The 27755-nt window shown below is 43.7% G+C and overlaps 1 protein-coding gene across 2 annotated transcripts in view; it reads right to left on the reverse strand.

The window, feature by feature from the left end:
• Positions 1 to 4694, reverse strand: part of ube2al (ubiquitin conjugating enzyme E2 A, like) — a 38259-nt gene extending 33565 nt beyond the window's left edge. The window contains exon 1 of one of the 2 annotated variants that reach the window (XM_084315109.1): positions 4545 to 4694. In XM_084315109.1, the coding sequence (XP_084171235.1) occupies positions 4545 to 4588 (44 nt within the window). In that variant the 5' untranslated portion in view covers positions 4589 to 4694. The remainder of the gene's footprint in view (positions 1 to 4544) is intronic. The other variant, XM_084315110.1, reaches the window with a different exon arrangement.
• Positions 4695 to 27755: the final 23061 nt, after the last annotated feature.

The following is a 27755-nucleotide window of genomic DNA, read 5'->3' on the forward strand; positions in this document are numbered from 1 at the left end:
TGTATTGAGCCGTACTGTACTGTACCCATTCTGCAATCTGTTAAATAAAGTTTACATTCATTCATTCACACACACTGTTTCAACTCACCACCCCCGCATCATATTGTAGTCTAGTCTGTCTTCAAACTTCCACTCCTCTCGAATTTTTTTATATTTGAATATCAACATTATCTGTCCATCCTCAGTTTACTATAATATACTCCTGTCCTGAGTCCTGACTAGTGACTTCATCGTCTTTCCAAACGCACGCACGCACACACACAGGGAAGGGGAGAGAGTGCCCCCCCATTTCCCTTTCCACACTGTGTCTGCTGGCTCTGCTGTGTCTGCTGGCTCTCTCTCAGGATTAGCTTGTTAGCTTGCTAACGTTGTAGTGATTGTAATGGTACATAAACGTTAATTTCGGGCGATGTGCGCATAAAGGAATGGCGACGGTGCAAAGCATGTAGATGCATTTGACCCGTTGCGAGAAAAAAAAAACACCACGGACTTATTTCGGGACGTGTAGGCGCACTGCTGTCGCAGCAGCAGTGCGCACCAACACGCTGCTCTGCTTGCAAGCACGGATAGGGCGGATATGACTCGTCGAGTTGTCACGGAGTTTTTTCAAAATAAGAGTATCATATGCACCTGAATGTTGCTAGCTGTCGAGCCTAGTTATTATAGCTGGAGCTGCGCGTGGGCAGAAATGAGACCCGCTACAGGATTTTCAAAATAAGAGTATCTATATGAACCGAATCCCTATCGCACCAGTGCTAGTGAAGTAAATCCATTCATCGCACAGACCGCTGTTGCTGTAGCACGTGCGAGATATATGTCGCACTGTACAGGCCTGCCACTTTACTGGCCAAATGCTAGTATTTTTTACGTTTGGCTGGTAAAAAAAATCAGATACCCGCCAGTTGGCTGGTAAGCCAAAAAGTTACTTTCCTCTCCTGCTGGCGAGTATACAAAAAAATTAAACATTCTGCAATCACTGCACTGGCAAACGGTGCGCGTCTTCTGAGTGTTCGCTTTAGTTGACACTACAGTGCCACGAGAGCACTGCACAAGACCACCCACGAACATATAATGTTTAATAAACGTTTGCGCAGTACTGGCCAACCCGCGGACATATAATAATAAAAGTCCCGCGGTACTAGGCTAGCCATCAGGAGCACTCGCAAACAGATAACGTTAAACACAGCAGAAGATGGAAAACAGACAGACTGACCAACGGGGAACTGCATCCAACCCTAGTACAACCCTCGAGTATAAGTTACTAAGGACACATTTAAATCACAGAGGTGTAATGTTAGTCTACTGGAACTGTATACAGTGGTTAGCTTCTAGTTAGCGTTTTAGCTATAGCTGCTTGCTAGCTAACGTTAGCCCCGTGTGCTCAAAGCAGCCAGCTAGGTGTATCTGTTATGACTATAATGTTTCCAAAAAAGCACCGGACTACGACGTAAGGTTAGACATTTTATTTCATGCTCAAAAGCCCCTGGCTTGCACATTGCAGTCACGGAAGGGGCTAGCTCAACCAGTGCACTGTGCACAACAGCACACCAACCCAACTGACGTTACCACAACACTTGACGGTACTTCACAGCACTGTCGTAAGACCACTGTGCTGTCTTAAAGGCACAGTGTGCCTACCCAGATGCATACACAACATTGACGCGGCTTGACATACAAAGAAGTAATTATCACAATTAGCGATTTTTTTTGTCTGGTAAAAAATCTGTTTGGCTGGTAAAAAAAATCAGATACTCGCCAGTTGGCTGGTAAGCCAAAAAGTTAGTTTCCTCCCCTGAACGCCAGCATACGCCCCTTCCGCCGGGGCGGCTGTGTTCAGCTGTCCCCTCTGGCGCCTGTCTCGTCCGCAGTCTCCAGGCTAGGGTTAACAGCCTGTTGCCTGGTTTTTCCCCGGTGCGCTGCCTGCTTCCGTTGGTTAACCTTTTTTGTGTGCTTACGGCCATGCTGACTGCCTGTTCTGCAGGGTCAGTGTGCCAGGCGGTGTACTATTGGGGGGACAGGGCCCGCTCGGCTTACGGCCATACCAACCTGAACACGCCCGATCTCGTCCGATCTCGGAAGCTAAGCAGGTTCTGGCCTGGTTAGTACTTGGATGGGATTCCGCCTGGGAATACCAGGTGCAGTAACTGAGGGGCCTTTGTCCGAATACGCTGGCGATGTGGGGGGCGGGGCACTACGTGCCCACCTGGTGGAGTCTTGATGCTGGCATCATGGACTTCTCCGGGCCCCCATTCCAGGGAGTCCAGTCCTTTTGGTGGGTCTGGGTCTTCCTTCGCGCTCCGCTGCTACGGCCTTGCCACGGGGTTGGGTTTGCCCTTGACCCCGTGATTCTGGGGGCAGTAACGAGGTTGTTCCTCCGTTCGTTCCCGGGTGGCATGCGGGTTGTGCGTGTGTGTAGTCGTGGGGTCAAGCCACGCTCTGCTCACCCTGTGCGTTGAGTTGCTTGAGTGCCTCTTCGCACGGTCGGGTCCGTTGCCCTCCCGTGAAGCCACCAATAGGGGGGGTGCCCTCCATTAGGGTGGGTCGGGGGGGCTCGGCCCTCCCTGATCTGATGGCTGTGGGGGGCCTCAGCGGGGTGTATTTGTCAAGCTATGGCTCCCGCTCAGCTCCTGTTATGCAACTGGTGCTGAGCGAAGCCATAACGGAACAGAACGTTAGGTTATGTAGATAACCAAGTTCTGTTAGTTATGGTGCGCTCAGCACCAGGACGCCGCTGCGGCCCTTGATTTTTCATTGTGATGAAATTTGTTGGGAAGGAGATGAGTGTGTGGCACCATCCCTGCTTATATAGGTAAGCGGATGGGGGTGTGGCCAGATGAATGCTGGCATTTAAAGGTACATTTGTGAAATTATTCAGTGTATATATGCTGAAGCGAGATATATGCAACTGGTGCTGAGCGCACCATAACTAACAGAACTTGGTTATCTACATAACCTAACGTTAAGTGTCTTGCTCAAGGACACATCGACATGCTGCCCGGGAGGAGCGGGAATCGAACCGGGAACCTCCGGATTGCCAGACGACTGCTCTACCTCCCGAGCCACTGTCGCCCCTGACATGGGGGCTCAACAATAAATGACAATCAGAAATGTCAAGTTGCATGTTGTTATTCTAACCAGCTTAGTTCTGTTGCATTTCCAATTTATTTATTTAAATTATAAATTGATCAGGTATCGATAAGAGAATCGATAAAGAATCGAATCGATAAGCAGAATCGATAATGGAATCGTATCGATAAAATCCTATCAATTCCCATCCCTATAAGTGTGTAGGTTTTTAGATAACAGGTATTAAGGGTATATCCTATATATGACAATTAACTAAAATGTGATTTCATTGGATGTGCACTGTCAACTAATGCTTGTATATCTTATCGTGTGTTGTCATGTTTGTTTAAAAAATAATAAAAAAATAAAATACAAAAAAAAAAAAAGTGTGTATTGAGCGGTACTGTGTTGTACCCATTCTGCAATCTGTTAATAATGTTTTCAATCAATCAATGTGTTGTTTTTGGTGGTGGGGCTACCCATTGCTTTAGGTTTGTATACCAATTGGGCCTCCTCCGTGAAACGTCACGTCCTTCCCATACAGCGTTTGATGCCAGACCTCATGAAATAATCTGAAAAACCATCGACCTGATTGATGATGCTTGCGACTTTTATCCGAGACCCCTTGCACTGTATTTCATGTGATGTTACTCCTCCTCTGGCAGTCTCTATGTTTACGAACAAGACGAACAAGTTGTCTCTTTAAAAACTAGAACCAAGAGAGCAAGGCAGGGGGAGACAACTTGATATAGATGCTGTAACATTAGACACAGTGGTAGTGGTACCAACCACTATCAACATCTAGACTGATTGAAAACTTTATTAACAGATTGCAGAATGGGTACAGTACAGTACAGCTCAATAGACACAATTGTTAAGGGAGTGCAGACCAGAGAAAGACTTTCGTCTTGTTTACATCAGGGTCCCCCATTTTCAATTCATAACATATATGACACACACGACATACAGATAGACAGTACTGCTACATCTATACATTTCCATCTAGCGTGTAACCCGTGTAAACCACAAGGTAGCCAAGCCAACAGACTAATCGCAACCAGATACATGAGGTAGTAACGTAGTAACCACCGGTGTTAACGTTAATTGAAGGGGGCACAGACTAGAGGCTGTATTTATGCTAACACGCTCATCTTAGTCGGTACTAGCTAACGCTAGCTAAGTTAGCTTAGGTGGCTAATAGGAAGAACACATCATCATCAGCTAATATGAAAGATAACGCGCTTCTAATAGTCACGTTACATCGAGGATAATATAGATAACGGGTTAGTTGTGTATAATTAACGTTAGGGGTTGAAAATAAGAGACAATAATAACGATGTTGTTGACCACACAACTAGAGTTTCAGCCAACAACAGGGTAATAACGATAGTTAGCTCCCTAAGCTAACCCGTCTGACCACACACACACACCCCGCTGCCAGCAGCGTTCAATTCCCGGAGAGAGAAAAACAAACTCACCTTTTAAAATCTCTCATAAGCCGCCGCCTCGCCGGGGTTGACATCGTTAAATATATATATATATGTTAGCTAGCTACCGTACCTACCGACGACACCGGGAGCTGCTGTCAACACGCTCTTCTTGTAACGTTTATTCTGTGTCGGCGACGACGTCCCTAGGGTATATCTGCAGAGCCACAGAGCCCAACGTCTGGGCGGGGCTTCGTGGCGTGGACTAGGCTTGAGGCGGGGCTCCGTGGCGTGGACCTGGTTTTGCACTACTGCGCATGCGGATGAGGGGGGGGGGGGGGGGGCTCTGATTGATTGATTGAAAACTTTTTAACAGATTGCAGAATGGGTACAATACAGTACTTCTATTCTAGCTCAATACACACAATTGTTAATAGGCGAGTCAATATATGGTTTAACCCCAAAAAAATTTATACAAAAGGTTTTTCAATGGATTCTGGTAGTATTGGGCGTGCTAAATAACATACTAAAAGTCGACCAAAATCGACCCCTCCGAAAGCCGTCATTTCCAAGATGGCGTCCCAGATGGCGCCGGGGCGATTAAAATGGCTATATCTCAAATTAAGAAAATGGTGCAAAGGATTTCTCAACTGATTCTGGTACCTCTGGGCATGCTCACTAACATACTAAAAATCTAGGAAAATACACCTTCCAGAAAGGCTTCATTTTCAAGATGGCGTCCAAAATTGCGGCTGGCCAAGCTTAAAATGGCTATATATATGTTGTAGTGCCGAGAGATGGGAGTCGGAGACGGTAGCTCGAGGTAGAGCGAACAGCATTTATTTGTGAGACAAACACAACATGCTACTGCTATGTTGCTTGCAGTCGACTCACTTGTGGTGGCAGGTAGTGCCACCTCATATAATGTGGGGGGGCGGAACTCTTGTTCCTAACAATAGTTCCGTGGGTGAATTATGTACAATTAACATCACTACACAAGCCCCCCCAGAATTCATCCATGGTCAAAATCTCCACGGCGGGGAGAGACAACGACCCGGCCGCGGCGTGAGCGGACAACCGGGGGCGCGGTGCAAGCGATTTCGCCCTCCACGGCGCCCGGGGGCATGAACCGGCCACGGTGAGTGCGGAAAGCCAGGGGCGGGGAGGTAGGGGCGGCGCAAGCGCCCGCGTCCTCCCCGACACCCGGGGGCACAGACGTCGACGAGGCCAACGGCGGCTCCGTCGTTGGCGGGTCCCGCGGTAGCGGCGGACGGCCTCGGCGGGGGGAGAGGGCCAGCTCTAAGGGCTGGGAAATGTCTACGTGGGCGGGTTCAATCTTGTGGTGGTTGTACCCCATCTCAAAGGCGAGCCTTCGCCAGTCCTCAGGGGCCTGTGGGCTAGGGTGTCCGGTGGATAGGTCATTCAGCAGCGTCGGACCCGAGTGACCAATCGCGACGTCCTCCAGGCGTAGACTGGAATCTGCAGTCCCGAGGGCCTGGATGTCATGGTCGGAGGCCTGTTCCGAGCCCCTGTTGACGTAGTCGAGGTCCGGCTGTACAGCTCCGATGACGACGTTGGGCTTCTCGGCGACGTGTCTCGCGGCGCACTCGGAATCGTACGTGAGCTGTTGTCGTGCCGACCATGGCTCCGCTACCCTTGACTCAGAAAACGTGAGGGGTTTGTGGTCGGTGAAAGCTGTAAGAAGTCCGCCGTATGTCGCCTCATCGCGGACACATGCCAACGAAGCCTGTGTCTGCGCGTTTATTAGGCGGCCATGTCTAATGTCCACAAGGAGCCCGTGTGCACCCAGGAAATCTGCCCCGAGTAGTGGGAACGAAATGTCGGCCGTGATGCAGTCCCATGTGAACCGCTGGCCCCCAAAACACAGTTCCACGGTCCTTGTACCGTAGGTGCGGATAGGGGTATCGTTGGCGGTCGTCAGGCGTGGACCTCTATCATCGCCGGCGGTGTCCTCTTTTGTAGCTGGCAGGACGCTCCTCTGAGCTCCGGTGTCGCAGAGGAATTTGCAACCGGAGAGTGTGTCTCTAATGAAAAGCAGCCGGTTCGACATACCTGCGCTCACCGCTGCTACTGGGCGCAGGTGTCTGCGTTTATGCGTTATGACGAAAGTGCAAGGGGAACGGCATCTTGCCGCCCTCGCGCCGAAACGCGCGTGGTAATAACACATGCCTGCGGCAGCGCTGCTCCTGTTCTTCCTCGCCCCTCCCCCCTGCGGCGTGTAACCGCGAGTCGAGGCTATTAGCCCTGGGGCAAAGTGTCGAGTGGCCAGGTAGAAGCGGTCTGCCTCCTCTGCCAAAGCACGGGGATCAGTAGTCGCTGTATTGGCAAGTGCCGTTTGCACGTGTGGCGGCATGTGCCTGAGAAACAGTTCGATAAACAGGAAATCAGGCCGTTCTGCACCCAGCAGGTTTAACATCATCTCCATGTGCTCCGAAGGTTTGCTGTCCCCCAAGCCTTGTATAGCCAGCAAGCGTCGGGCCCGCTCTGACTGTGACAACTCGAATATTCTGAGTAGGTGCGTCTTAAACGCCTCATATTTATTCCGGGCAGGCGGAGCTGTTATGATGCCTACCGTCCTCGCCGCTGTAGTGCTCCCGAGGCTCGAGACGACGTGGTAATATCTCGCGGCGTCGTCGTCAACCCCTCGTAGGGCGAACTGCGCCTCTGTTTGAGCGAACCACGCCGCAGCAGAATGCTCCCAAAACTCCGGCAATTGAAGAATAACGGCATCGTTTGCCATGTTCGGTTCGGTCCCTGATACTTCAGCGAGACCAATGTCGGGGTCACCAGTGTAGTGCCGAGAGATGGGAGTCGGAGACGGTAGCTCGAGGTAGAGCGAACAGCATTTATTTGTGAGACAAACACAACATGCTACTGCTATGTTGCTTGCAGTCGACTCACTTGTGGTGGCAGGTAGTGCCACCTCATATAATGTTCGGGCGGAACTCTTGTTCCTAACAATAGTTCCGTGGGTGAATTATGTACAATTAACATCACTACAATGTCAATATAAAAATTATATAAATGATTTTGTCATTTGATTCTGGTACCCCAAGTACCCCTAGACATACTTAGGAACATACTAAAGTTTTAGGGAAATACACCTTCCGAAGAGGCTTAATTTTCAAAATGGTGTCCAAAAATTACGACTGGGAGCTTAGAATGCCTGTATCTCAAATGGGAAAACATTTCTAAAGGATTTATAAACTGATTCTGGCACCTCTATACATTAATAACGAGCAACATATCTAGCTAAATATATCTGCTAGGAATGCATCATTTGCATCATCAAAATGGCTGCCTGTAGCTTATTTTGGCTCAAATTAAAATTGGTTATTATATTCAACCTAGAAAGCTGGCTTTGGTGTTGAACACAAAATAAATGACCCACTTATTGTGGTCTTTAGGCCTACTCATCATCATCTTCAGGATCCTCTGGGAGAAACTTGTTATGTGGATTGTCACATTCATGAAGTTGACATGGTCCACAGACAGTAGTACAAGGTAGTCCATATTTTCTGCATGAGCAGCGAAGTGTCTTGCAGGCAGTGGTACAGTTACAATGAATGACCTTCAAGAGACTGTCTGGAGCAGCATTCATTGTTGACATGAGTGGGACAAATCTATTGTCCTGCAGGTTCCAGCCCCAGTCTAGAGCATCTATACCATCATCTGTTCCCATCCAGACCATGACCTGGTAGTATGCTCTACGACAGTGGAATTTGGTAGCAGATTCAGTTGGTGGTAGACGTTCAGGCGTTACCGTTGATGAAGCTGAGACAACCTTCTTGCTGAAAATGTTATATCTCATTTTTGCAAGCGAATCTGTGCACTTTCCACCAAAAAAGACAGCCATTGCTTGGCACCCAAGGTCATCGATCACATCTGTTGTCTGGTTTGGTACAGTGAATGCATTGGCACAAGCCTGAAGGACAGGATCCCCTTTTTGTATTTTATTTGTTTATTATTTTTTAAACAAACATATAAACAAACATGACAACACACGATAAGATATACAAGCATTAATTGTCAGGGCACATCCAATGAGATCACATTTTAGTTAGTTGTCTTATATAAGATATACCCCTAATACCTGTTATCTAAAAAAAAACTACACACATATGCTCAGCTCGAACCCCCCCCTCCCGGACCCCACCTTGAGAAGTACCTCCACTATCCCTCGCACCTAACCAGACACTACCATTATAAGCTAGCTTTTATTCTCTCCACCACTTCTAACCACATTGACATTTTGGATTCATTGAGACCCAGAATTCTTGCTGTAGATATTTCATGGTAAATTACATCGAGATATGTAAGAAACCAAACTTTACGGCACATTTTTTCCGGTTGAAACCAGCGTGATGCGATCAGCTTTTTGGCTACTGTGATACCCGATAAAACCAATCTCTTTAGCTGTGGATTCACTGCAAACTCAAAAACATCATTCAATAATAATACCGAGGGGTGTACAGGTATATTCTAAGATACGAGTTTTGATATTTGTTGGGTCACATCTTTCCAGAATGCCTTAACTGGTGAGCAGTCCCAATACATGTGCATAAATGTCCCTTCGTCCCCATTTGCACATTGGGTGATTTGGAATCTTGTTTAAGCCCCATTCGGCACAGTCTTATAGGAGTCAAGTATGTCCTGTGAATATAGTTAAGATTGATTTGTTGATGATCCGGGTTCCTTGATGTAAGTCGGACATTTGCCCAGGCTCCTTGCCAATCAAAGTCATTTTCCAGGTCTGGTATATCCCTCCTCCAGACAGAGTCAAGTTGGAGGGTTTCATACGAGGACGTTAGTAATTGATGATACAATTCTGAAACAAAACCTCTCGATGTCTCTCTTGCGTAGAATAATTTGTGGTATCTGTGGTGTTCAATTGGTCTGTCTAATGGAACACTGTGAGACTTCAAACATAGCTCTAACTGTTTGTGAAAAAGCTCTGTGAGATTAAATTTTTTGCGTATTTCTTTATCACAGGATCCCCTTTTACAAGTTTTTGGAATGCTGTCTTTTTGCCAACTCCGAAGATCCGGGAAGTTGTGTCATAGCCAGTCACAGCATGGATGAACAGCAACTGAGAACACACATCCTGTCCGAGTACTTCTTTCAAATGGTTTATGGCGTACACTTTAAAACTGCCATCAGCTTCATTCAACCAGAAAAAATGTGCCGGAAGGTTTGGTTTCTTACATATCTCGATGTGATTTATCAAGAAATATCTACAGCAAGAATTCTGGGTCTCAACGAATCCAAAATGTCAATGTGGTTAGAAGTGGTGGAGAGAATAAAAGCTAGCTTATAATGGTAGTGTCTGGTTAGGAGTGAGGGATAATGGAGGTACTATCCAAGGAGGGGTCCGGGAGGGGGGGGTTCGAGCTGGAGCATATGTGTGTAGGGTTTTAGAAAATAGGTATTAGGGGTATATCCTGTATAAGGCATTGGTATAATTGGTAATTTCGTTGGATATATACTGTATACGGTAAAATATTATTATAGACTTTTTTGTTTGTTTTCTGTTTCTGTACTTGCATGTCATTTTAGCCACCTTGATTGTTAGTTTCATTATGCATTGTGTGTTGAGTACTGACTTTTAATATTTTTTGTTTTGCAATAAAAAAAAAAAAAAAAAAAAAAAAACTGCCATCAGCTTTCGACTTGTCTGATCTGAAATAAAGGCCCTTGCTATCTCTCTGTGCATAGTAAAGAAGTAAGACGAGGAGATCAGTATCTTCTCCAATCAGCGTCGTGGTGTGAAGAAGAGATGATCCCACTGCGGCCCTTACTATGTCTACATCAGCATCTCCAAGTGAATTGACCACAGTGCAATCCCGTTCTTTCAGTTCATCACTTATCATGTGGATCAGTTTCTGTTTATTCAGATCTCTTGTCAGGAACTCCTCCTTCTTACCTGAGAACTCTGTCTCAGCAGTGAAGTTGACAATGGGATGAATATTGTTTCCTCTTCTTTGATGTGTGTTGTCTTTAATGGATGGCCCATCCTCATAGCCATCAAACACAATGGTTGTAGCTGAGCCATAATGTTGGATGGTGAAGTCTGCATATGACTGTGCAATTTTACTATAGCTTTGTCCGTGCTTCCATTGTATTCGGTGAAGGAGTGAACCACCATCAAGAACATAATGCTCCGTTTCTGGTACAGAATCTAGGATTGCATCACTTGCATGATCACAGATCGCGTGCGCTAGTTGTGGTTTATCAGCTTTGCGGAAGACGTTTCCGGCTTCAAAGAGGGCAGGAGGGAAAGGACTGAGTTCGTAACGCATAACCTCCTCCAATGACAGCTCTCCAGTTTGGGAGACAATAAGGAAACGTTGAAAAAGAAGTGCAGAATCAATGATTCGATCAGGAGCAACCTTGATAGACGATTTTTGTCCAAGGGTTATGGCTTTATCCTTTCTACTAAATGAAAATGTGAATGCCGGCTGTCCGATCATTTTGTGCATGATGTTGCGTCCAACAGAGTCATACTCATAATCATGCACGTTCACTCCATCCTCAGCGACAACACCTGTAACAACATTCCTTAAAGAAGAGTCTGGAGAGAAAGGTGAACATATAGCAAGTTTTGAAGTGATCTTCTCCAGGTCAGCAGCATCCCTTTTCATCCATGCCTCTGTTGAATCCTTGTGCTGTTCTGATGTTGTGTATGTCTGGTTTGAGAACTCCTGCATTGCGGTGTTATACTCTGATGTTATGCCCTTTGACATTGTCCAAAGGGATCTCTGATTGTCGGTCATTCCACTTCCATGTGTCATCCCTCCTGTAGTCTTCAATGACCTCAAGTTTCAAGTTTCAAGTTTCTTTAATAGTTGTCATACAGAAGTACAGAATACTTTTGTACAAAATGCTTCTTACTGTTGCGCTCCAGAGACTGTGCATGACAAGATAAGTATGAAATACAAACATAGTAAAAATTAGAAGTAAAAAAAGAGGTCACAGTGTTCAGTTTAGACATATGTACAATGTTCGTAGACGTAGTTACCATACAATATACAATACTGTGCAGTGTACTAATATACAATACTATATAGTGCAAGGCATAAATGGACGAGGTGCAGTTTAGGTTCATCAGTTCATCAATGTTGTTTCGATTACAAGATCTGAGCTGAGGCCTGCCCATGATTGGCTGCTGCGACGGATAACATGAAAACCCTTTTCAAATTGTCTGAAGACATCTGGGTGGTTGATGTGAAGCTGACTCATCTCTTGGACATAAAAGTGTGCCGATTTCAAGTAATTGTAATGCCCAGCCGCAGCGAATATCGGCATGCATTCAGAAACAGCGCGTAGGTGCAAAAGCCAGGAACCTGTGCGATCTGCTGTTATCAGTGACCTAGCAACTTCTAACATGTGTTGGTAATTTAGCCACAACTGACTAGTTTTGGATCTAGCACACAGTTCCATCTTCCTTTTTCCCAGCTCTTCATTTATTGTAATGAGGGTCTCTGATGTGAACACTGTTTCCAATGGCATTTCACCCTTAACTATGGAGGTATACATTACTTCAGACTGTTCAACCATTGCTGCAAATTCATGACTATCATCTACCATTTCTGATATTATCATGCGGTTAAGACATTTGTCAACCAGAAGATGGCCACGGAATGCTCTCTGAACTGATTTGCCTGTCATCATATGGGCTACTGAGTTCTCCCCATAGACTACCCCTAGAATGTCCTTAAGTCCTGTACCGTCCATCAGTGTACCAATTGCTCCTAGCAAATTCATAAATGTGTGAAATCCTCCTAGGAGCAGGACAAAGGACTTGAGGTGACTGCACTGTGGTGAATCTAGGATTATCTCTGCTGCTTTCCAATATAGGGGTTGGTCAAATGTAACTACTGGGGCAAGGTGGTGTTTGGATGCCAGACCACAAATGAACTCCAGTGTTGACAGAATGCATGTTTTGTCTCCGGAGTACATGTCTATCATTGGTAAGTATCTCACTGAAGACTGCCCTGGATGTTCATCTCCCTTATGAATAATGTGCATCATCCCCTGCCAACCAGGTGCAGGCTGTTTGAAATTGAACGATAACTCCCAAAGCAGATCAACCATCTTGTTACAAACTGATTCAGAAAAAGAAGGCTTCAACGATGGTAGTTTGGGAGCTGGAGAGTGCAAACACCTCTAACTATAACAACTATAATGGTCAAAAAGAAGGCTTCAACTATGCTAGCTTGAGAGCTGGAGAGTGCAAACACCTTTTTTAGTAAGCTATTTGTATTTGTATAGTAATTTTAAGCTCCTGGGCGCCAGTTTGGACGCCATCTTGAAAATGATGCCTTTCCGGAAGGTGTATTTTCCTAGATTTTTAGTATGTTCACAAGCATGTCTAGAGGTACCAGAATCAAGTGAAAAATCATAGTTATATATATTTTTCTATTGAGATATATAGCCATTTTAAGCTTGGTCTGCCGCCATTTTGGACGCCATCTTGAAAATTAAGCCTTTCTGGAAGGTGTATTTTCCTAGATTTTTAGTATGTTAGTGAACATGCCCAGAGGTACCAGAATCAGTTGAGAAATCCTTTGCACCATATTCTCAATTTGAGATATAGCCATTTTAATATCTCCACCGCCATCTGGGACGCCATCTTGGAAATGGCGGCTTTCGGGGGGGTCGTTTTTGGTCGACTTTTAGTATGTTATTTAGTATCATGTTATGTCATTTGGACATTTACCAGGGTGCCAGTTTCTAATTGCAGCGACCCGTAGGTGCTCTTTGAGAGCTGTTTTGAAGGAGGGTAGGGAATGGATTCCGATTATTTTACGGCTGTGGGTAGGGTGTTCCACATAATTGTGGCATAATTGTGAAACATGTTTAGTCCCTTGTTTGAGCCGAATCTGGGTTGAACATGATTTCCCTCTGGTGTTGTGGTCGTGGACTTCACTGCAGGTGATCAGATGCAGTCAGATTATTCAACTTTTGTTTTAGTTGTCACATAAGGTACATGTACATTACAGTGAAATGCTTGGTTCTGTATGAGACCCCGGAGATTGTGCTTTTTTTTTTTTTATCCTTCATTTATCCAGGAATGTCCCATTGAGATACAGGATCTCTTCTTCCAGGGAGTCCTGACCAACACGCAGTAGGAGTTAGATCATTTTGTGTACTGTACTGTGTAGGGACTGTCCTGCTCCACTAGGGGCAGGCTTTTCTCATTCACTAGGCTGGGGGCGGGGCTGGCTTTTCTAATTCACAGGAGCGATCTTTTCTACTCTACGTTGGCTTTGAGAGTTGTGAATGAATGAATGAATGAAAACTTTATTTAACAGATTGCAGAATGGGTACAATACAGTACGGCTCAATACATACAATTGTTAAGGGGATGCAGACCTGAGAAAGACGTTTGTCTTGTTTCCAAGACAAACGTCTTTCTCAGGTCTGCATCCCCTTAACAATTGTATGTATTGAGCCGTACTGTATTGTACCCATTCTGCAATCTGTTAAATAAAGTTTTCATTCATTCATTCATTCATTCATTCATTCATTCATTCATTCATTCATTCCATCAGGGTCCCCCATTTTCAATTCATATAGACATTTATGACATACACAACATACATGACATTTATGGCATAGGGTATTAGGGACATATAGGTATTTAGTACTGATACATTTGTAAATTGTGACATAACCGGTATTCAAATATACAGTACTGTTACCCCTAGATCCTGACAGAGTATATACATATGATGGGGATGGGACTGTACATTAGGAGGGGGTGGGTGGGTGGGAGAGAAATATACATACGGCGGGGAGGGAATATATACATGTTTGATTGATTGAATTGATTGAAAACTTTATTAACAGATTGCAGAATGGGTACAGTACAGTACATAGATGTAGCAGTAGGCCTACTGTCTATCTGTATGTCATGTATGGGGACCCTGATGTAAACAAGACGAAAGACTTTCTCTGGTCTGCATCCCCTTAACAATTGTGTGTATTGAGCTGTACTGTATTGTACCCATTCTGCAATCTGTTAATAAAGTTTTCAATCAATCAATCAAAACAGCTCAATACATACAATTGTTAAGGGGATGCAGACCAGAGAAAGACGTTTGTCTTGTTTACATCAGGGTCCCCCATTTTCAATTCATCATAAACAGGGGTGTAAAAAGTACCCAGAAATTATACTTTACTACTACTATTATACTAAGTACACTGTACAACTGTACAAGCAAAACTGTACATTGGAATATTGACGAAACCATACTTGGTCATTTACTGTACATTGGAGGGGGTTGGGTTAGGACATTTACAGGGTCCAGTTTCGAATTGCAGTCTCCCGTAGTTGCTCTTTGAGAGTGGTTTTGAAAGTGGGTAGTGATTCACATTCCTTTACAGCAGGGATCAGCAACCTTTTTGATACAAAGTGCCATTTTAAAATGTTCTTGTTAACCAGTGTGCCATATCAATGTTAAGGTTAATTATGACACCACATCACAATGTAAATCTCCAACAGATCTGTAATTCTATTCCATCCATATAGGCAACGTGCATAGCAATAGTTTTAATAACCATTTTCCTCTCATAAATATATAAGAGAATGCTGCCGTCTTTATGAGATGCTTGCTTGCCATACCTGGACACATTCAGCCTTGTCTGCCTCATCCTTTAAAGTTCTCATGTTTGGTCTCAAAATGGCGTTTAACACTCAATGTTCGGCAAACAACAACAGACTGACCCTTCTCATTGGCTCTGACCATGAAATATCCCTGGTATATCAGTCAACCTACACTACCATAAATAACAGGCTGTGCAACTGCCAATGGCTGTGAAAGAGGTAACTGCATGGGGAGGTAACTCAACATTTCCAAAAAGGTTCCTCTTACACATTTGCTAGTGTGCCATGTTGGTTTAGATAATGTGTACCAATGGTGGCACTCGTGCCTAAGGTTGCTGACCCCTGCTTTACAGCTTTGGGTAGGGCGTTCCACATCGATGTGGCATAATTGCGAACCGTGTTTAGTCCCTTGTTTGAGCCGAATCTGGGTTTAACATGATTTGTGGAGCTCCCTCTGGTGTTGTGATCGTGGTATTCACTGACCTTTGGGAAGTATTTTGACATGTACATGGGTACCTTAGTCGTATAGTGTATCTTGTTGACCAGGCCCATTGCAAGTTGCTGTACTCTGTCGTCTACTCTAAGCCATCCTAGGTTGTCAAAGTGGGCAGGGGTGAGGTGGGTTCTAGGAGTAAGGTCAAGCAGTAGTCTGACCAGTTTGTTTTGAGATCTGCCAGGTTATGACATTTATGCTTCTACCTAAAACTAGGTTATGTGAGTAGCTGGGATTGGTTCAGGTTCTGATATTGCTGTACAGGCCAAGATTTCACTGATCGCTTTAGTACTTAGACACATAGCACTATGTTGTATCCTCTCACCAGGCTCCAATGCAATGGGGCACATTTTCACATGATGTTGCTGTCAATGACGCATTATACAAAATGGTCATCAGTAGTGGCCACAGAAATAAACCCATATTCCATAATGGGACTTGAGTATACTGAATATTTGACCATACCAAATACCAAATATATTGCCAAAAGGAAAGGCCAATTTAAATTAGTATTAGCAACAGTAACAGTGTATTGCACTACTATTACTACTACTGTTAACTGTTAACTGTTACCCGTTATTGCACAAATGTATTGTTACCTGCTACCTGTTATTGCACAATTTTATTGCAAAATTTTTTTTGTATTGGATTCTATTATATGTTGTACCAATTGCACATCGTTGCGGGCAAGACCACCCGCATTTCATTGTATATCCGTATGCCGTGACAAATAAAACTCTTGACTTGACTTGACTTGATCTCATATAAAAGGCCTTCTAGTAGGCCAGTTGACTAACTCACATAATTAGCATCATATAGCCACAATACTAACTAACAATGCTTTACTTTTTCTCTTTCCTTGGCATGTCTCCCAGGGGGCCCGGAATCACTACTTACTGGTCTGTTTAGTCCTATCTCATTCCTCATCTCTCCTGCTCCATCCCTCATCTGCTGACTGTGGTCATCCTGTCCTGGGTGTGTTTGGTCTCCTGCTCCACTCTTCTTCAGGCTCTGTGATCCTGCACCTTTTTAGGGTGGAGGATATCGGCAGCCATTGGACGTGGTTGGCTGCCTGAATTTAGCTTAAGTCTATTGCTCTTTTTGCCCAACAAAGTAACTGCAATTTTTTTGAGGACCAGCACCATGAAAGGACAAGACAATCTGAATGTGTGCACATAACCTCACCATGCTCACTGAGAACACCTGCACAATGAGGATTACAGTTGATCACAAATGATGTGCTTGTTTATGTGTTGTGCTTGTAGTAGTAGTGTTAGCTTGTGTGCTATTTGATTGTTATTATTTACACTGTTTCTAAACAACTCCTAACTGATCAGAAAAAGTTACTGGAATATGTTGTTTCTTTACACATATGTTGGATTATGTAATTGGTTTGTCTTTTTTATTGGTTTGTCATGACAAACCAATTACATAATCCAACATATGTGTAAAGAAACAACATATTCCAGTTAACGGTATATTTTTTTAATGATTCGTTACGGCGAAATCAATACTTCCATTTGTATAAATTGCATTAAGCGGACCTTAGTATTGCTGCCTGGCTGAGGGGCTTGTTGCGGCTCATGTGCATGCGCACGCTCGGCCAATCAGAGCAACGCGGAAGGGCTTGTTGCTTACCGAAAGTATTCACGCGGTTGGGGCTCCTTTTGCACAAATTACTGCATCAATACAGCTAAATATATACTTTTCCACGATATTCTAATTTATTGAGCTGCACCTGTACATCACTGTGCTCAGGAGGCAAAACGATGTCTAACATGCCTGCCATGTATCACAAACAGTACTGTATTTGCAAATCTGGTATGTCATAAATGTATAGATGTAGCAGTACTGTCTATCTGTATGTCATGTATCAAGTTTCAAGTTCAAGTTTCTTTAATAGTTGTCATACAGAAGTACAGAATACTTTTATACAAAATGCTTCTTTCTGTTACGCTCCAGAGACTGCTAGACAAAAGATAAGTGAAATAAAATAGTATAGCATGTAAAAAAAATAGAAGTAAAAATAGAAGTCACGTACGTAGACACAGTGTAAGGGCCATATGAGTGTTTTGATTATGTCGGTAGCTTCTCCGATATATATATATATATTTTGTAATTGTGTTTAGTTTAAGGCACAATTAGGCGCCGGTGTGTAGAATATTAGAATTCATTTTGTCTAGAATAGTGTCTTATTTATGTTTGAACACTAGAGGGCTCACCGCCTCCATTATAGCCAGCTGGAAGTCATGAGATTACTTGAATGTAATTCAAGCATATATACCTTTAGGAGTTGAACATGAAGTAGTATTTTAACTTTGGGTGGAATAAAGTTTTAGAAACATTTGGGATGAATACACCTTTAAAGCTATTTGTGGGAATACACATACAAAAATAAAAACGAAAGAATGGAAAAACATGCAGAACTGATCGCTAATGCTGTCACGTCCCTGATGAAGATGAACAGGAGCACTTGGATTGGCAAGGTATTGTATTGGAGCGGACCCACGACAGGATGAAGGATGACAGGATGGGTCAAGCGCAGATGACATTTCAATGGCAACCCCCCCAAAGGAATGCGTGTGTGCTGCCCATCTCACATGTGTTACAAATAAAGACTTCATAGTCCCATTTCATTCATTTATTCATTCAAACTATTTGGGGTTATAAGCTTTAAAAGGATTTGGGGAAGACACCATAACACAATTGGGTATTAGAACCTTTAAAACCATTTGGGTGGAATACACCTTTAACTGTCCTGCTACTGTTGCATCACTGTGATGTACTGTCCTGCTAACCATTTGGGTGGAATACACCTTTAACTGTCCTGCGACTGTACACCTACTGTACTGATACTGTACACATACTGTACTGATACTGTACACATACTGTACTGCTACTGTACACACCTCCTGCACATTGTGATGTGGCTGTCCTGCTAACCATTTGGGTGGAATACACCTTTAACTGTCCTGCGACTGTACTGCTACTGTACACCTACTGCACTGCTACTGATACTGTACACATACTGTACTGATACTGTACACATACTGTACTGCTACTGTACACCTACTGTACTGCTACTGTACACACCTGCACATTGTGATGGGGCTGTCCTGCTAACCATTTGGGTGGAATACACCTTTAACTGTCCTGCGACTGTACACCTACTGTACTGCTACTGTACACCTACTGATACTGTACACATACTGTACTGATACTGTACACATACTGTACTGCTACTGTACACCTACTGTACTGCTACTGTACACACCTCCTGCACATTGTGATGGGGCTGTCCTGCTAACCATTTGGGTGGAATACACCTTTAACTGTCCTGCGACTGTACACCTACTGTACTGCTACTGTACACCTACTGCACTGCTACTGTACTGCTACTGTACACCTACTGATACTGTACACATACTGTACTGCTACTGTACACCTACTGTACTGCTACTGTACACACCTGCACATTGTGATGGGGCTGTCCTGCTAACCATTTGGGTGGAATACACCTTTAACTGTCCTGCGACTGTACACCTACTGTACTGCTACTGTACTGCTACTGTACACCTACTGTACTGCTACTGTACACATACTGTACTGATACTGTACACCTACTGTACTGCTACTGTACACCTACTGTACTGCTACTGTACTGCTACTGTACACACCTGCACATTGTGATGGGGCTGTCCTGCTAACCATGAATGAATGAATGAATGAAAACTTTATTTAACAGATTGCAGAATGGGTACAATACAGTACGGCTCAATACATACAATTGTTAAGGGGATGCAGACCTGAGAAAGACGTTTGTCTTGTTTCCATCAGGGTCCCCCATTTTCAATTCATATAGAATTTGGGTGGAATACACCTTTTTAACTGTCCTGCTACTGTTGCATCACTGATCCACTGTACTGCTACTGTATTAAAACCTTTAAAACAATTTGGGTGGAATACACCTTTAAAATCATTCGATTTGGGTTATAACCTTTAACACTATTTGGGTGGAATACACCTTTAACTGTCCTGCAGCCATTTTACCACTGTCCACTGTACTGTACAGTCCTGCTACATCACGGTCCTGCTAACCATTTGGGTGGAATACACCTTTAACTGTCCTGCTACTGTTGCATCACTGTGATCCACTGTACTGCTATTGTATTATAACCTTTAAAACAATTTGGGTGGAATACACCTTTAAATCATTCGATTTGGGTTATAACCTTTAACACTATTTGGGTGGAATACACCTTTAACTGTCCTGCAGCCATTTTACCACTGTCCACTGTACTGTACTGTACAGTCCTGCTACATCACTGTCCTGCTAACCATTTGGGTGGAATACACCTTTAACTGTCCTGCTACTGTTGCATCACTGTGATCCACTGTACTGCTATTGTATTATAACCTTTAAAACAATTTGGGTGGAATACACCTTTAAATCATTCGATTTGGGTTATAACCTTTAACACTATTTGGGTGGAATACACCTTTAACTGTCCTGCAGCCATTTTACCACTGTCCACTGTACTGTACAGTCCTGCTACATCACTGTCCTGCTAACCATTTCGGTGGAATACACCTTTAACTGTCCTGCTACTGTTGCATCACTGTGATCCACTGTACTGCTACTGTATTATAACCTTTAAAACAATTTGGGTGGAATACACCTTTAAATCATTCGATTTGGGTTATAACCTTTAACACTATTTGGGTGGAATACACCTTTAACTGTCCTGCAGCCATTTTACCACTGTCCACTGTACTGTACTGTACAGTCCTGCTACATCACTGTCCTGCTAACCATTTGGGTGGAATACACCTTTAACTGTCCTGCTACATCACTGTGATGTACTGTCCTGCTACATCACTGTAATGTACTGTCCTGCTACATCACTGTCCTGCTACATCACTGTGATGTACTGTCCTGCTACATCACTGTCCTGCTACATCACTGTGATGTACTGTCCTGCTACATCACTGTCCTGCTACATCACTGTCCTGCTACATCACTGTGATGTACTGTCCTGCTACATCACTGTCCTGCTACATCACTGTCCTGCTACATCACTGTGATGTACTGTCCTGCTACATCACTGTCCTGCTACATCACTGTCCTGCTACATCACTGTGATGCTACATCACTGTCCTGCTACATCACTGTCCTGCTACATCACTGTGATGTACTGTCCTGCTACATCACTGTGATGTACTGTCCTGCTACATCACTGTGATGTACTGTCCTGCTACATCACTGTGATGTACTGTCCTGCTACATCACTGTCCTGCTACATCACTGTGATGTACTGTCCTGCTACATCACTGTCCTGCTACATCACTGTGATGTACTGTCCTGCTACATCACTGTGATGCTACATCACTGTCCTGCTACATCACTGTCCTGCTACATCACTGTGATGTACTGTCCTGCTACATCACTGTCCTGCTACATCACTGTGATGTACTGTCCTGCTACATCACTGTGATGCTACATCACTGTCCTGCTACATCACTGTCCTGCTACATCACTGTGATGTACTGTCCTGCTACATCACTGTGATGCTACATCACTGTCCTGCTACATCACTGTCCTGCTACATCACTGTGATGTACTGTCCTGCTACATCACTGTGATGTACTGTCCTGCTACATCACTGTGATGTACTGTCCTGCTACATCACTGTCCTGCTACATCACTGTGATGTACTGTCCTGCTACATCACTGTCCTGCTACATCACTGTGATGTACTGTCCTGCTACATCACTGTCCTGCTACATCACTGTGATGCTACATCACTGTCCTGCTACATCACTGTCCTGCTACATCACTGTGATCCACTGTCCTGCTACTGTTGCATCACTGTCCTGCACAGTACAGGACACAAAATGATTTAACTGCCTCTCGCACACAACAAGTTTCAACATAAAACAGGGCATTAAACAAAAAACATACAATTCAAATATAAATACAGAAGGCCATTTGTGCAGTGGCAAGGAGCATCAGGTAAAACAGTTACATGTTTCATAAAGGGCTAATCGTAGCATACCTTTAAAAGCATTCACAGTAGGAAGTGCCTCTAGACAAAGTTTTACTTGCAGCGTATTCCATAAAAAGGGAGCATAGTGGGAGAATGCAGCTTTACCAAGCTCTGACTGCATCAAAGGAACATTTAAAAGCATCCCATTTGCTGCTCGTCTGGTATTAAAAAGGACAGAAGTCTGGTGATATATAAGGGCAGCTTACCTAGCAATGACTTAAGGATAAAAATCAACATGTGTGATTGTCTTCTTTGGTACAGAGAGGATCATCCTAAGGACTGATACAAAGTGCAGTGGTGGGTGCGAGAGCCTGCACCCGTTACAAAACGTATGGCATATGGTACGCAGAATCCAGCTTTTTAAGCAGGGAGGAAGGAGCATGCATATAGATTACATCGCCATAGTCTAATACAGGCAGAAAGGAACTCTGCACAATTCTCTTCCTGGCTTCAGACAGGAAACATTTCTTTAACCAGAAGAAAAAGCCCAGTTTAGGTCTAAGTTTTCTAAGTTGCTTCATACAGTAAAAAGAATAAAGGCCAAACATTATACAAAATATACAATACACAAGTTAAAGTACAAAGTGAAGTACAAAATGCAAACAATAAAATAAAAAAATGCTAAAAACCTTAACAGACTGAATGTGTGAGCCAAAGGCAGACACAGGGATAATTCTGAGAGTTAAGATGGCTGCACTTCAGTGTCCCAATGTGAACTCACTGTAAGGGAGATTACAATGTGTTAGGGAATAATAACTTTATTACTTGCTTGCTAATTTCAGAGATGACACAGATAACTAATCCTTGTCCACTGCATGCAAAAACACCCAAGAATCATGAGCCAATCACAATGATTTAATGAGTTTACACCGGCCAACAGAGAAACTAAATCTGCTCAGTAGGCATCAGAAGCTCTAATTCGTGTCAATATGCAGTAAACTCTTCAACATTTGAAGTTGAATAAACAGGCACCACCAGTAACAAAGTATAACAAAAAAGAAAATGCAGAATTTCCTTAAAACAGCTCAAGATAATTTATCAATGTGTACAGATGCATGCTAATGGAGGACTGTATCAAGCATGGCTGCCCCCATTAATGATGTCACTCAGTCCTCCTAATCTACCCCACAATGCAAAGCGTCTGAACGCATCTTCTTTTTCCATTAGCTAACATTAGCGCCAACATTAGAGCTAACATTAGCACTAGCATTAGAGATAACATTAGCTACCAAACTTTAGAGCTAACGCCAACACAAGCTACCGTTATTCAAATACCATCTTTGATTAAAGGGATAGTTGGGATTTTTGGACATTAAGTTGTATGGAATACTTGCTAGTAGTGTATGTAAATGCAGCTGTCGCCTATAGAGGGCGCATGTTTATTTTTATATTTCATTTTATCTCTTGTGACGTATCACGTCCTGTCTCACGCTCTGACTTGCCGTAGTTTGAGCAGATCTGGCAGAACGTGTCCAGACTTGTCGGAGAAGACAGTGCAGCAGATTTATGCACTTTATTTGTCAAAGCTAAAAGATTAAAGTACTAGAGTTTTGAAGATAACCCCCTCCCATTGAGCTGCAAGCAGGCCAAAGTGGTTAGTAAAGCTTATTCACACTTTTCGTTTTGTTTTTGTAATTCTATTGACTGAATTGTATGAGTATTGACTGTTATTATTTCCTGCAATTGTAGTTCTACGGTGGTGATGAACGTGATTTGCATCAATAAACAGCCATCTGTAATTAAAGAACTCGGAGTCCTCGTCGTGCATCAATGGGCGGCACAGTGTAGTTGATAACAATGCCATTAGCTTACTCGACTGTGTTCTAGCAAGTATTCCATACATACAACCCAATGTCCAAAAATCCAAACCATTTGGTAGCAGACATAGCAGCTCTGATGTTTGGTAGCAAATGCCAGCGCTAATGCTTGCTAACAGACAGAGAGAGGATGCTAGATGCTTTGCATTGAGACAATATTTTAAATATTGACGTCAAACATAGTTGTCTTGAACACAGCCCACTTGTAAAATAGGAACCAATTACTATAAAGTGTAAGTGTTATCACAATAAATATATACAGATATATAAGCCTTAACAAGTACTTTGTGTAGTAAATGTGTAGCATTTAGAGACCTTAACCATTACCCAGTCCACACCATCATTCACGCCATACAAAATAAAGCACCATTTCTCCTCTGACAAAAGGTTGACAAAAGGAAAAACGTACTAGCATTGATTGATTGATTGATTGATTGAAAACTTTATTAACAGATTGCAGAATGGGTACAATACAGTACAGCTCAATACACACAATTGTTAAGGGGATGTAGACCAGAGAAAGACTTTCGTCTTGTTTACATCAGGGTCCCCCATTTTCAATTCATCAGGACATATATGACATACATGACATACAGATAGTCAGTACTGCTACATCTATACATTTATGACATACCAGATTTGCAAATACAGTACTGTTTGTGATACAGAAGGAGTCAAGAAAAGGGAGTATATACATTTGACGTAGAAACTGTACATTGGAGGAGGTTGGGTGGGGGGGGGGTTGGGTACATTGGGATATTGACAACCATACTGGGTAATTTACATTGGAGGTGGTTGGGGGGTGGGGGGGGGAGTCGGGACACACTGTATAAACAAGCAAAACTGTACATTGAGGGGGGGGGAGGAGACACTGTAAAAAAAAAAAAAATGTACATTGGACTATTGACAAAACCATACCGTGTAAATGACTGTACATTGGAGGGGGTTGGGTTAGGATATTTACAGGGGCCAGTTTTGAATTGCAGTCTCCCGTAGGTGTCCCTTGAGAGAGGTTTTGAAAGTGGGTAGTGATCCACATTCCTTTACAGCTTTGGGTAGGGCGTTCCACATTGATGTGGCATAATTGCGAAACGTGTTTAGTCCCTTATTTGAGCCGAATCTGGGTTTAACATGATTTGTGGAGCTCCCTCTGGTGTTGTGATCGTGGTATTGAATGAATGAATGAATGAATGAATGAATGAATGAATGAATGAATGAATGAATGAAAACTTTATTTAACAGATTGCAGAATGGGTACAATACAGTACGGCTCAATACATACAATTGTTAAGGGGATGCAGACCTGAGAAAGACGTTTGTCTTGTTTCCATCAGGGTCCCCCATTTTCAATTCATATAGACATTTATGACATACATAACATACATGACATTTATGGCATAGGGACATATAGGTATTTAGTACTGATACATTTGTGACATAGGCGGTATTAAAATATACAGTACTGTTACCCCTAGATCCTGACAGAGTATATACATATGATGGGGAGGGGACTGTACATTAGGAGGGGGTGGGTGGGTGGGAGGGGAATATACATACGGCGGGGAGGGAATATATACATGCGGTGGGGAGGAGACTGTCTATTAGGAGGTGGTGGGGGTTTTGGGCATTTACGGTGGCCAGTTTCGAATTGCAGCCTCCCGTAGGTGCTCTTTAAGGGCGGTTTTGAATGTGGGCAGGGATTCACATTCCTTTACAGCTTTGGGTAGGGCGTTCCACATTGTTGTGGCATAATTGCGAAACGTGTTTAGTCCCTTGTTTGAGCCGAATCTGGGTTTAACATGATTTGTTGAGCTTCCTCTGGTGTAGTGGTTGTGGTATTCACTGACCTTTGGGAAGTATTTTGACATGTACATGGGCACCCCGGTCGTATAGTGTATCTTGTAGACCAGGCCCATTGCAAGTTGCTGTACTCTGTCGTCTACTCTAAGCCATCCTAGGTTGGCAAAGTGGGCAGGGGTGAGGTGGGTTCTGGGGTTCAGGTCAAGTAGTAGTCTGACCAGTTTGTTTTGTGATGTTTGTAATTTTGTTTTAAGCGCCTTTGAGGTGCTTTGGTACCATGAGGTGCACGCATAGTCATAGTACCCTTGAATGAGTGCTCCTGCCAGAGTCCTCAGGGTATTCTTGTTTACCAGAGAGGAGATCCGGTACAAGAATCTAGTTCGTTGGTTGACTTTTTTTATTACATTGGATGCCATTTTGTCACAGGAAAGATTTGCCTCTAGGATGGAACCCAGGTAGGTAATTTCGTCTTTCCTTGTGACAATATTGTCACCCACTGTAACTGAGAAGCCGTCGGTCTTGCTGAGTTTGTTATTTGAACCGAAGAGAATGGACTCTGTTTTGCCCATGTGTAATGATAGTTTGTTATCAGCGAGCCATATGCAGATTTTGCCTAGTTCCGTGCTGAGGGTTTTTTCAACCTGCAATTTGTTCTTGTCAGAGACCAGCAGGGCTGAGTCGTCCGCAAACAGGAACAAGTTGCAGTCACAGGCTGACGACATGTCATTTGCATAAATTAGGAAGAGTAGCGGTCCTAGTATGCTTCCTTGTGGAACACCACAGCTCACTGTGAGGGGGGGGGATAGAGTACCGTTTACCTCTACCATCTGTTCTCTCCCCTCCAGGTAGGATTGCATCCAGCTCACTGATAGGCTATCAAAACCAATTGCTTTTAGCTTGTCCATTAGAATGGAGTGATTGACAGTGTCGAAGGCCTTTTGTAGGTCCAGCATGACCATGCCGCAGTATTTGCCAGCGTCCACCTCTTGTTTGATGTGGTCGTTCAAATAGAGGAGGCATGTGTCAGTGGAGTGGGACGTTCTGAAGCCAGATTGGAATTCGTAGATTAGGTTTTTTTCCGCCAGGTACTTTTCGACCTGTTCGTAGACTATTTTCTCCATGACTTTCGAGATGGAGGTAAGAATAGAAACAGGGCGGTAGTTGCCTGGGTCTAATTTGCTGCCCTTTTTGTGTAGAGGGGTCACTCTCGCAATTTTGAAGTCCTTGGGGACGTGCCCCTGTTTTATAGAGAGGTTTATTATGTGTGTGATGACTGGGGTGATGGCGGCTGCTGCGTCTCTGAGGAATTTGGAGGGGATGTTGTCATGGCCAGTGGCCTTGTTAGGTTGGAGGGCGCTCAATTTTTTGAGTACCTCATCGGTTGTTACCATTTCAAGTTTGAAGTCGTCTTTGTGGACCCCTAGGTTTTTGTAGTATGCTACTATGTGTTCTACCCCATAATGCCCTGAGTGGGAGGGTAGTTTGTTTACCAGTGTTGTGGCTATGTTTGTGAAGAAGATGTTTAAGTAATTGGCTACATCCAGCTTGTCTGTGATGAGCGTGTTGTCCGTCTTTATGTTTATGTTTGAGAATCTGGTTTTAAGTTTTTTACTGCAGCCTAGTTGATTATTGAGTAATTTCCAAAGTTCGCGGGGTTTGTTTTTGTTTTCCTCAGTTTTGTCGTTGATGAAATTTCTTTTTGCGGTTCTGATCATGGTGTTTACGTCATTTCTTAGTCTGTTTCTTTGGATTTTTAGTTCAACCACGTGGGCTTGGAGTTCACTGTTTGAGCTTTTGGAAAGCTTTGTCTGACTTTTATGAAGTTCAGAGCATTTTTTGTCTCTGGTTTTCATAGCGGCCAGTATTTCAGTGTGCATCCATGCCTCAGCGCGATTTTTAACCCTGGTGGTTCTTATCGGTGCCATGTTGTTGAGTATTGCTGTGAATTTGGTTTTGAATCCAAGCCATGTTTCTTCAACCTGTGTACCACTGAGCTCATCTGACCAGTCCAAGCTCCCCAGTTCTAGGTTAAAGGCCTCTCTAGAGTACGTTTTGAGGTCTCTAGATGTGACTGTTTTGTGACAGCCGGCCTTCTGTTTTAGCTTTTTGCGGGTACAGAAAATCATATAATGATCACTTAACCCGCATGCTATCACCCCTTTACTGGAGATCATGGACTTGTCAGAGGTCAAAATGAGGTCAATGGTGGTTTGTGTCGAATCGCATACCCTTGTGGGTTGTGTGATTAGCTGGCTGAAACCGTGCAGGTCAGAAAATCTACTGAAGGCCTTGAAGACGGGTGCTGATTTACGCAGCATATCCGTGTTCCAGTCCCCAATAAGAATTTTTTCTACCCCCTCCACCCCAGCTAAACACACATCAAGTGTGTCATAAAACCCACTCTGTTCTGGTGGTCTATAGATTGTGCCTACTAGTACCGGTTTCGCCCTGTCTAATAAGATTTCAATCCAAACA

The sequence above is a fragment of the Notolepis coatsorum genome (assembly GCF_963971535.1).
Source record: "Notolepis coatsorum genome assembly, chromosome: 5".
NCBI lineage: Eukaryota > Metazoa > Chordata > Actinopteri > Aulopiformes > Paralepididae > Notolepis > Notolepis coatsorum.